Source organism: Phyllostomus hastatus, unplaced genomic scaffold, assembly GCF_019186645.2.
Source record: "Phyllostomus hastatus isolate PE091 unplaced genomic scaffold, TTU_PhHast_1.1 phas_contig_16, whole genome shotgun sequence".
Lineage (NCBI taxonomy): Eukaryota > Metazoa > Chordata > Mammalia > Chiroptera > Phyllostomidae > Phyllostomus > Phyllostomus hastatus.
The window spans coordinates 10,049,309-10,061,028 of NW_025333643.1; the positions used below are offsets into that span (position 1 = coordinate 10,049,309).

Here is an 11,720-nt window from a genome sequence, read left to right on the forward strand (position 1 = left end):
AGTAACCTACAAAGGAGTTCCCATCAGACTGCCAGCTGATTTCTCAAAAGAGGCCTTGCAGGCAAGAAGGGGCTGGGAAGAAGTATTTCAAGTCATGAAAGGCAAGGACCTACATCCAAGATTACTCTATCCAGCAAAGCTTTCATTTAGAATGGAAGGGCAGATAAAGTGCTTCCCAGATAAGGTCAAGTTCAAGGAGTTCATTATCACCAAGCTGTTATTTTATGAAATGTTAAAGGGACTTATCTATGAAAAAGAAGATAAAAAACAGGTACAGTAAAATGATAGCAAACTCACAATTATTAACAACCACACCTAATACAAAAACAAAAACAAAATAAGGAAATGGCTAGAACAGGAACAGAACCACAGAAATGGAGATCACATGGAGGGTTAGCAACAGGGGAGTGGGAGGAGGAGAGAGGGGGAAAAGGTACAGAGAATAAGTAGCATAGATAGTAGATAAAAAATAGACAGGGGGAGGGCAAGAATAGTATGGGAAATGTAGAAGCTAAAGAACTTACGACATATGGACATGAACTAAAGGTGGGGAATGTGGGTGGGAGAGGGTGTGCAGGGTGGAGGAGAATAAAGCAGGGGAAATGGGACAAATGTAATAGCATAAAATATATATATTTTTAAAAAGTGTCTGTTGAGCTGATTTCTCAACAGACACTTTGCAGGCCAGAAGAGAGTGGCAAGAAATATTCCAAGTGATGAAAAGCAAGGACCTATAACCAAGATTACTCTACCCAGCAAAGCCAGCATTTACTATAGAAGGACAGCCTTGGCTGGTGTGGCTCAGTGGACTGAGTGCCTGCAGACCAAAGGGTCACCGGTTTGATTCTCAGTCAGGGCAATGCCTGGGGTATGGGCCAGGTCCACACCACAAGACTGGGGGCATGCAAGAGGTAACGGATTGATGTATCTCTCTCTTTTTTAAAAAAAGATTTTATTTATTTATATTTAGAGAGGGAAGGGAGAAAGAGAGAGAGAGAGAGAGAGAGAGAAACATCAATGTGCGGTTGCTAGGAGCCATGGCCTGCAACCTAGGCATGTGCCCTGACTGGGAATCGAACCTGCAATGCCTGGTTCGCAGCCCACACTCAATCCACTGAGATACTCCAGCCAGGGCTGATGTATCTCTTGTACATCAATATTTCTCTCCCTCTCATTCTCTCTCTCTTCTCCTCTCTCTAAAAATAAATAAATAAATCTTTAAAAAATTAAAAATAGAAAAAATAGAATAGAAAAACATATAAAGAACTTCCCAGACAATAAAAGAGTTCATCACCAGCAAACTAGTATTATATGAAATGTTAAAGGGTCTCTTTAAGAAGAAAAAATATCAAAAATGTGAACAATACAATGGTAATAAATACATATCAACAGTTGAATTTAAAAAACAAAGTAAACCAACAAGCAGAACAAAAACAGACTCATATATACAGAGAATATTTTGGCAGTTGCCAGATGGGAAGGGGACTGGCAGGATGGGTGAAAAGGTGAAGGGATTTAAGTACAAATTGGTAGTTACAGAATAGTCATGGGGATGTAAAGCACAGCATAGGGAATATAGTCAATACTATTCTAATAACTATGTATGGTGTCAGATGGATATGAGATGGATTTTGGGATGATCACTTAGTAAGTTATATAATGTCTGATCACAGGGGTGTACACCTGAAACTAATATGTAACGTATGTCAACTGTAATTGAAAACAAATTTGTAAATGACTTTTTTAAAGAAAATAAGGGAGTAAGTTCCTAAGGAGTTATGTAACAGGATATTCATTGCAGTACTGTTCTTGCAGTAGTGAAAAACTAGAAACAACTTAAATGTCCACCCACAGGGAACTTGTAGGAAAGACTGTGGTATAGCCTTCTAATAAAATACTAGGCAGCCTCTTCAAAAAATAAAAGATGTGCCAACCTGGAAAGATATCCCTCATATATTAGGTCAAAAAGTAAGTTGTCTAACAATGGGGACAGTCTGATTCCATTTCAGTTACTTTTTAAAAGTATCTTTGTGTATATGTGTATATGTACACCTAGAGTTACACCTGCAAAAGACAGGAAAAAGCCTGGAATGCCATGCCCCAAATTGTTAGCAATGGTTATCTCCAGGGGATTAAAATGGATAGGAGAAGGGGATTTCACTCATTTCTTGTTTGATTCTTTAAGTAGAATTATGGGCAAATTTTACTTTTTGTATTTTTCAAAATTTATCAAACTAAAAAATTAAATGAGTCTTGGTGTCATAATAGAATCTGCAGGTGATTCATAGCCTCTGACTTGGTGTGTGAATGGATGCCTGACACTGCAGAAGGCAACCAACCTCATGGAATGAATTAACCTCATGGAATACAAAAAGTCAGTCACGCTAGCATCTGTATCACATAGTGCCTTTTGCAGTTCTTAAATGGTTACTAGTGATTGTGATGATTATCAAAGGAACAAGTTCCAACAGAGACAACTCATCTTTTTAAAGATTTTTATTTATTTATTTTTAGAGAGAGGGGAAGGGAGGGAGAAAAACAGGGAGAGACACATCAGTGTGAGAGAGAAACATCACACTGGTTACCCCTTGCCCTGATCAGAGACCAAACTGACAACTTAAGTCATGTGTCCTGACTAGGAATCAAACCAGTGACCTTTCACTTTGCGGAACAATGCCCAATCAACTGAGCCACACGAGACAGGGCCAGAGTGAACGCATTTCAAATGGGGCTCATTTAACCATAGCTGCTTAGGAAAAGCTACCAATAATCTCTCAGGGCACACATCCTGTGGCTACAGGTAGTGGTTTTCAAAAGGTCAATCCCTTGGAGCCATTAAGCCACTTTTACAAAGTAATATTAAGAAATGATAGATTCTTTCTCATCTAGTTCAACCTTGCCCACAGAAGGGACCCAGAATTTTTAATTGTCCACCCAACACCAATGATTATTCATTTTTACCAGCAGCTACTTACAAAGCTGCATTGAATTAACCTTGCTCCAAATATTAAAAACAATTAGTTCCAGAATATTCTTTACCTTTCCTTCAATAATCCGATAAACTAGAGAATTCATGTCTTTTGCATTAAAGGCATGCTTCAGGGTGGCCATTTCATAAACACAGCATCCCAGAGCCCAAACATCAGACTAGAAAAGAAAAACAGTAAATGGTTATATATCAGAATGCCTTATTTACATTTTTCCTCTTAAAAAAAGAAAAGACATTTTCCTTAAAGCAATTCACAGAGAATTCTTTGACATAACTATTCTGAGGAGCTTTGAAATTATGAATACTGTTCTCAAGAGAAGGTGAGCTGGGCACAGAGCCCAATCCTACCTTATAGTTGTAGGGTTTGTTTGAGAACAGTTCAGGGCTCATATAGTAGGGTGTGCCAATGAGGGTGCTCGCCATGTCACAATGGTTTTCTAACACTCGGGCAATTCCCAGGTCACCCACTTTGATGATGTTTGTTCTTGTTAGGAAGACATTTTGAGTTTTCAGATCTCGGTGAAGGATGTGCTTTTCATGTAAATACTGAATAAAGAAGGAAAATTTCATTAAATATAAATACACTTACATGCTCATTTATTCCTGACTTCTAATCTACCATCAATAATTGCATGAGTTAAAGAGTCTTAGTTACCTACATATCAAACACTGTAGTTTTATAGTCTCTAAATAAAAAGTCTAATTTACAACTTTCCAGAGGAAAAAAATTGCCTCTCCCTGACCAGTGTGGCTCGGTTGGGCATCATTCTGCAAAGCAAAAGGTTGCTGGTTGGATTTACAGTCAGGGCACATGTCTAGGATGTGGGTTCAGTCTCTCTAGCTGGGAACACATATGAGAGGCAACTGACTGATGTCTCTCTCACACATTGATATTTCTCTCCTTTCTTTCTCCCTACCTTCCTCTCTCTCAAATAAATAACTTTTTTTTTAAAATTGCCCTGGCTGGGTAGCTCAGTTGAGTAGAGCGTCTTACCAGGTATGTCAAGGTTACAGGTTCAATCCTTGGTCTGGGCACATACAAGAATGAACCAATGAATGCATAAATAAATGGAACAAATCGATGTTTCTCTATCTCTCTCCCCCTGCCTCTCTCTCTAAAATCAATCAGTAAATTTAAAAATTTTAAACATTAAAATGGAAGCAATGGCAACCATGATGACAGTGATGGCAGTAGAGTGGACAGTGCTGGGCAGAGTGGGCTGGGCAAGTCCACAATGGTGAACACACTATTCAAGTCCAAGATGTGGAAGTCCACCCCACCTGGCCCAGGGCAGGCACCCATTTCCCAGATGCTGTATCTGCACTCAGTGACCCATGCTCACACCTGCAAGTCCTGAAGGATATCACCACAACGTCCACTAAGAGAATTGCCTTGTCTGAAAATCCAGAGAAAGCCACATGCTGCCCTGTGGCCTGACTGGGCGCACCTGACCCTGACCCCCACCAGCTCCCCAGCCACCCCTGAGCCCTCTAAAGCTCACTGATGGGCCCATGACAGCTCCACAGAGTACTAAGCATAGACACACCCTAAGCACCTGGGGTTCCCCAAGTGCTCAGCAGCTCCCCAACAAACACTTGTGTACTACAGCAGGTGTTAAAGGTGGACATTGCTTTTAAAAAAGATAAAAAAAAATTAAGTTCTATGCATTAATTTGCCCAGCTTCCTTCACAATTGTTCACCGACCATTATACCACTTAGTGTTATATGGATCCAGTTAAAAAACATGCTTACAAACTCCTCCTGAAAGTAGAAAAACCAACTTACACAAGGTCAGGTGCACATTCCTCTCAGATTCATAAAATTTGCAGCTTAATAATATTTTCAAATATAACAAGTTCACTTTTATTTAGAGAGTCCTAGAATTTAAACTACAAGATCAATTAATTCTAGACAAATCTGCCCAGTTCCAGAGTATTTCATAGACAGTCTCACTCTTGAATATGTGTATATTTAACCACAAACATGTTTTGCATTTCCACTCACTATGCCACAGGTTTAAAGCCCAAACCCCTACAGTTTAGGCATACTAATAAGCCCAACCACCTTTCAGTATGAAACAGTTGACCAGCTGATAACTAACATGGTCATTCTTTGCTCTCTGTAGACTCAGGGCCCTTAAAATGAACTTTGATATAAATACTAAAAAGAATATAGCCCTGGCTGGTGTGGCTCAATGGATTGAGCGCCAGCCTGTGAACCAAAGGGTCATCAGTTCAAACCCAGTCAGGGCATATGCCCAGGTTTCAGGCCAGGTCCCCACAGGGGGCACACAAGAGACAACCACACATTGATGTTTCCTTCTCTTTCTCCCTCTCTTCCCTTCTGTCTAAAAATAAATAAATAAAATCTAAAAATCAAATTAAAAACAACAACAAAAAAAAGAATAGAAAACTGGCTTTCCCTCTAATTAGACATGAAATCCACGTTTACTTCATATCCCTTATTCAGAAACATTCCAATGATACAACACAGGTGACTGGGTCTGCTTCATAAATGAATTTTAAAAAATACATTTTTTCATGTACACATTTGGGGCAGAATTTCCATAAAACCCACCTGCCATTCCCCGTCCCCTCAGAACAAGGAGGATGCTAAGAGTCTGGACAGTACCTGCAGAGCCATGGCAATCTGAACGAACCACTCCACCACCTGAGTTTCAGGCAGAAGCTGCCCTTTCTGCTCCTTGAGCTTTCGGTATAGGTCACCTCCTTCGCAGAAGCCCATGACAATGTACAGCAGACCATCTCCTCCCTCCCACGACTCCTTGTAGGTGACAATATTGGGGTGTTTCAGCTGAGACAAGAGCTGTGCTTCCTGTTCAGCAGCTCGCCGCTCTCGGCTGGAGGCATTTCGGAGGTTCAGTTTTTTGATGACATACTACAAAGAAAACACATAATTTTACAATGCACAAATAAACATACAGTTCTATAGGTTCAGAAGTATTTAGGATTCTCCTGAATGTCCTCAAAACTAATCTTCTGGAACCTGTCCAATAACCTAGTCATTTTATTATTCGCAAAGCACAAAATTGGGAAAAAATAATTTGTTATCACTAACAGTGTTCTTTACAGGTTAGACTTAGAGCAGGGGTTGCGGGGGGCTGTCACCAAAAATTTCTGCAGACAGAATGGAGCCATGAGTTGCATTAAGTACTCAAAGGGATCCATAGCCCAATAAGGTTAAAACTCACTGATCCTCAACATACATTATTTCTACTTTTAAAAAAATCAATATCCTCTCACACCTAATACAATGCCCTCAACCAATCAAAAGACCATACAACTCATTACTTAACAAACACATATATAAATGTGCATTGTAAAATGTGAGCTACTGATCAAATGTGAGGGGCTATTATTACAGACACAACCCCATCCTCAACTCAAAAAAACCAGTGACCTCCCTGACCTAAGTGACCAGCACAGGAAATAAGGCAGAATAGGTGAGAAAGCCTTATACTTAAGGAGACATCTCTAAGCTTGTCTGTGGCAGACCCACTGCTTGTGTAATGATTAATGGCACTTCCTTTTAGTTTCAAACTTGTCCCAGTTTGTACAGCACGTTAGTCACCCTATTTATAAACCACAGTAAAGAACTAGCTCGTTATCCTGAGGTTGGGATAAAGTGCTTTAAGCAAAGGAGTGACATTAGATATAAGTTTTAGAACAATCACTAAGACTGCACTGAAGGGGATGGATTGGAGAAGAGCAAGTCTAGTGGCAGGGAGGACCAGTGGGAAGCTTTGACAATAGTTTATCTAGAGATAATGATGTCCTGGTTTGGGGTAGTACCAGTGGAGGGGGAGAAGAGCCTGCTGGCTGGGTAGACAGGTGAATGGGAGTGGGGGGAAGAGGAGAGTCAAGAATGACCCCCAGGTGTCCAGCATGGGCAACTGGTTGGTGGTGCTACTACCTGAAATAAAGATCATGAAAGAAGGTTTGGCGGGAAGGTGAGGAGTTGAGTTTTAAGTGAGTCCATGGCCTTGAGGCCGCAAGTGTGGGGCCTGTCGTTAAAGGAGTAATATTTGCCAGGTGCTGTGTTAGGTTCTGGGAATGCGTGATCTCATGGGATCGCTGAGCGAGGGAGAAAGTGTAGATAAAGCACACCAATTAAAACTACAAAGAAAAACTACAGGGTGTTCGTCCAGGGTGCATATTACAGTAAGGCAGGGCCTGTCTTGGTAGTCTAGGACATTGGCCCAAAGGAAGTATCAAACGAGGTGAGTCCACTTTAGCCACCACGGGGCCTAACATTTGGATGGCGCCCTCAGCGAACCCCTGCATGCCCCATGCCCCTAGGTGGACCCCTAAACTCAGCCGACCTGCCTGCCGTCCCGCCGGTGCCTCACGAGTGTCACCTCCCCGTAGCTGCCCCTGCCCACGACCTGCAGGTAGCTGTAGGCGTCCAGGGGCATGTTCCCGGCGCGGGGCAACAGTCGCGGTGCGGCAGCGACGGTGGCGGAAGGCAGGGCAGCAGGCCACAGCGAGAGGCCCAGTTCATGCCCGGTTAAGCTACGGTGTCCCGGGCAGCAAAGACGGCCTGGCCCGCGCGGGAGCACGAACTCACGGCCCAAGGCGACGCCGCTACCATAGCGATCCCGGCCGGCGCAGCTCCGCGCATGCTCTGTCTGTCCGGGAGGCTCCACTGAGTGGTTCCGCAACCTCGGGAGGACCTGCCATAGAGAGAGACGCAAGGCGGCCAGAGCGGATCCACTGGCCTCTGCTCGAACTCTCAGGCTCAGCTCCACCGCCACGAACTTCCGGGTTCCTGGCAAAATAAATAGAGCTACGGAGGCTTTCGCTTATTGAGTACTTGTTCTAAGCGCTTTACAAGTATTATCCATTCGTTTTGTAAATATTTATTGGTTGCCTACCATGTTCCAGGCCGACAAACTCATTGCTCTCCTGGAGCTCACATTCTAATGAGGGTGAGAGGTAGGGACTGACTCTTACAAGTAGCATTCGGTTTGTTTACCCCTTTGGTCACACGTCTATCTGTGCATCCAGCAATCCACCTTATTTTTCACTCATTTCAGAGTAAATTGGATCTATCAGTACGCTTCACCCCTAAGTACATCTGCTTTTGTATTGAAAATGTGAAGAACAATGTAATGACTCGATCCATTCCCCTACACTAAGTGACTTGATCAAATTCTGGCGCGGCTTCTAACAGCCTAAGGCAGTGTCCCTAGGAGGACCCTGGCCCTCCATTAAAGGCCTGCCTATGAAAGCTCGAAGCTGCCACAAGAATTTGTTTGATCCAGCCAACGCCTCCTTCTCCTAAAGTATTTACCCACCACCCCCCAAAAATCTTGCAATTGCAAAGCCTTCCTGTGTCCTTTTGAGGGAATGGATATATTATCTCATACAATTCAGGAGTGTATTTCTCGAGGACCTGACTTCATCTCTTTGAAATATAAGATTTATTTGCCTATATCTGACAACCAATTTTTTCCAGTTGAGGGCAGTATCACCCTCTTGAAAATATATAATTTAGAGCATACTATTACCCAGGAAAGTTAATTCATGCTCTGTCCCAGTTAATCCTCAGCCTCCTCCTGGAGTCAAGTACATTAGTTCATTGAATGCTTACATCAACCCTGTGTGGCTGTTGCTCTTATCGTCCTTACTTTACAGTTAAAGAAAATGAGTCCCTGGGAAGTTAAGCTCCAAACAATATTTTAGAAGCTTTAGGGCTTGCTTGCTCCTAATCTGTGCCCTGCCCCCCACCCCCCAGTCACTTGGCCTCATCTGCCGCCAAGAAAGCTTCCCGGAAAACGACTCAGATTTCCTAGATGTTTATTTTAGTCCTTATCCACTCCTCTTCTCCTCAGCAGTCTTTGCCCCTCTGGGGAATCCTCTTGTTTCTTGGTTTCTAGAATTTTCCTAGCTTTCCTGCTCCCTTTATACACTTCTCTTTCTCTCTCACTCACTTTCTCTCTCTTTAAATTTTATTTATATTTTTTTAGAGAGAGGGGAAGGGAGGGAGAAAGAGGGAGAGAAACATCAAAGTGTGAAGGAAACATCTATCAGCTGCCTCTCACATGCCCCCAAGTTGGGGGGTCTGACCCACAGCCCCAGCCCAGGCCTGTGCTCTTGACTGGGAATCAAACCCTTCGGTTCTCGGTTCAGCACTCAACCCACTGAGCCACATCAGCCAGGACCTCTTCTAGTCTATTTTGACTTCTCACGCGGGCCTCGGGTTTTGAAGTTTCCCAAGATTCTGTGCTCTGCCCTCTGCCTTTTGCCTCCCCCAACTTGCTCTTCATCAAATCTATCATTCACCTGGCTGGTATGGCTCAGTGGATTGAGTGCAGGCCTGCGAATCAAAGGGTCACAGGTCTGATTCCCAGTCAGAGCAATGCCTGGGTTGTGGGCCAGGTCCCCAGTAGGAGGCACATGAGAGGCAACCACACATTGATGTTTCTCTCCCTGTCTTTCTCCTTCCCTTCCCCTCTCTAAAAATAAATAAATAAAGTCTTTTTTAAAAAACCTATCCTTCACTCTATAGACATTTATTATGGACCCACAGGGTGCAAGGCTGGCACCCTGCCCTGGAAACACAAAATGAACAAGATAAAGTCCTGCCCCTGGGGGCATACAGTCAAAGAGGGGGATGGCCATTAACCAATGAGGCATACTAACAAGTTATTCTTGCTAAGAGAGGTCAGTGATGTGCAGAAAGGTCACTGGGCCCAGCCTAGGCATCTGGAGGAGGTTGCCCCACACAAGCATTGCATGGGCTTAAGTTTGAAGGAAAACTTTTTCAGTCAGAGGGGGCAGCTTGTGCTAAGACCCAGTGGACTTCTTTTGTGTTTCCACCTCCACACCTCAGTGTGAACTCCCTGAACACTGAGTCTCGGCCTACCTGCTTCAACACCCCAAATCCAGGAGTTGGCATGGAGCTGGCACCCAGCCGATGTGAATGGATAAACTGAGGGTTGATAAATGAATGAGTGGAAAAGCACCTGCCTACACAGATCAGGAAAAAGTTTCTATGGTTGAAGCTGAGAGACCTAGAGGGGTTATGTCTGGGTTGACATGGAGGGGTCAACAGGGCCAGACTATTCAGGACCTGTAAGTGTGTTAGACAAGGAAAGGCCTAGAGCAGATTGGCTTTTTAAATAATGACTCTGATTGCTGCTATGGAATAGTCTGTGGGAGCAGAATGGAAGTAGGAGGAACAGACCTCTAGGTGATACACAAGGGTAGCTTAGACTCAGTGGTAACTGGGGATTTGGAGAGAAGTAAGTGGACTAGAAAGATATTTGGAGGGTTGGGGTAGGGTGTCTAGGGGAGGGTGGCATCAGGATTACACCAAGCTTTCTGACTTGGATACCTGGAAGGATGGTGGTGGCCTTCATTGGGGCAGACAACAAGAGCAGGAAGACCAGGCTTGGTGGTTGGTATGCAGGAAGGGGAGAGAAAGGTCATGATTTCAGTTTGGACACATCAGATTGAGGGGCTCTGTGAAAATCAAGCAGGCAGTTGGCCATGTGGGTAGAGCTCAGAGCAGGTCTGGTCCTGGGTGCTGTCCTGTTGCACCAGCAGCACAGCTACCCTCTCAGGCCCCCAGGTTCGATCCTCAGCAAACTCAGTTGCTTTCTGTCCACCCCTCTCCTCACCAACCACATCTACAGTTTAAGTCAACCTTTCCTCTAACATGAAAATAATAACAGTATCTATCTCTTGGGAGGTAGTTGTGAGCAGTAAATGAATTAGGATTGAGAAGTCGGCCACACACTAGTCACTGCTGGCTCTCCTCATATCCTGTATCCTCCCCAGTCCACACAAACGTGTTTGCAGCACCTTCCATGGACCAGGCTCAGTGCTATCAATCTCTCAACAGCCCAGTCTTGATCTTGCCATACCCCTGCTCAAGTAACTTTAGTGTTTCCCACCCAAAAGACTGTCCACTTTCAGACCCCTGCACCAGCCAGTCACAAAACACCTCCCACCCTTCTTCCCCACCCTCCCCATCAGGTTCTGCTCCCATCGCATAGACAGCTGCACCTTCCCCGAGCATGCTTCACACTTACCCATCCACTTTTCTCTCCCTCCCCTTCCCATCTACTTCTTCCTAAGTGCCACTCTATTTCCTGGACACCTCCTCCAGGAGCCTTCTCCTAAGCCATGTGGAAGATGAGTTCCACTCTTTCCAGATTTCTACTGCTCCTTCATGTTCCTCTTTAGCTTCTGAGCACTCCTTAGATTCACTAGGCTTCCTCTGACTTGTCTGACTCCTTTTCCAAAGCATCAGCTCACTGAACATAGTGATGCACTCGAGTTTCAGCATTGTGGTGATCCACTGCTTGGCACTGTGCCAACCTACCACAGGGCTCAGTCCATACTGGTGCAGGAAGACAGAACCTCAAATGTACAGTTTAGTGTTGATCCACCTTATCTTTTACAAAGGCCAGAAAACAGGCCAGAAGGTCATTCCAGCTAGAGTACAATAAACACTTTCCCAGAAGCTTCTCTATGAGACAAAGTTCAAGACAAGCAAATAGAGATCAAAGAGTCCCCTAGGTCCACTCACCATATCAGGGTCACAGCAGCCAGTACATTCCACCCAGGGCCCTAGGGTAGATTGACCAGGGATCATGTCTGTGCAATGTGCTGTGGCTTGTAAGAGACAGGAGGGGTTTCGACATGAAAATTAAGAAATTGCAAGTAAAGGATGGGTCTTTGACTCTGCTTCTCCCTTCAT

The 11,720-nt window shown here is 44.1% G+C and overlaps 1 protein-coding gene across 5 annotated transcripts in view; it reads right to left on the reverse strand.

The window, feature by feature from the left end:
• The window catches only part of NEK4 (NIMA related kinase 4), a 55,705-nt gene extending 47,971 nt beyond the window's left edge, over positions 1–7,734 (reverse strand). The window contains exons 1-4 of one of the 5 annotated variants that reach the window (XM_045832295.1): positions 7,578–7,734; positions 5,622–5,888; positions 3,338–3,535; positions 3,040–3,147 (exon numbers count right to left, since the gene is read on the reverse strand). In XM_045832295.1, the coding sequence (XP_045688251.1) occupies positions 3,040–3,147; positions 3,338–3,535; positions 5,622–5,888; positions 7,578–7,631 (627 nt within the window). In that variant the 5' untranslated portion in view covers positions 7,632–7,734. Of the gene's footprint in view, positions 1–3,039; positions 3,148–3,337; positions 3,536–5,621; positions 5,889–7,332 lie in introns of all 5 variants that reach the window. The other 4 variants (XM_045832296.1, XM_045832294.1, XM_045832293.1 and 1 more) reach the window with 4 other exon arrangements.
• Between the last annotated feature and the right edge of the window lie 3,986 nt (positions 7,735–11,720).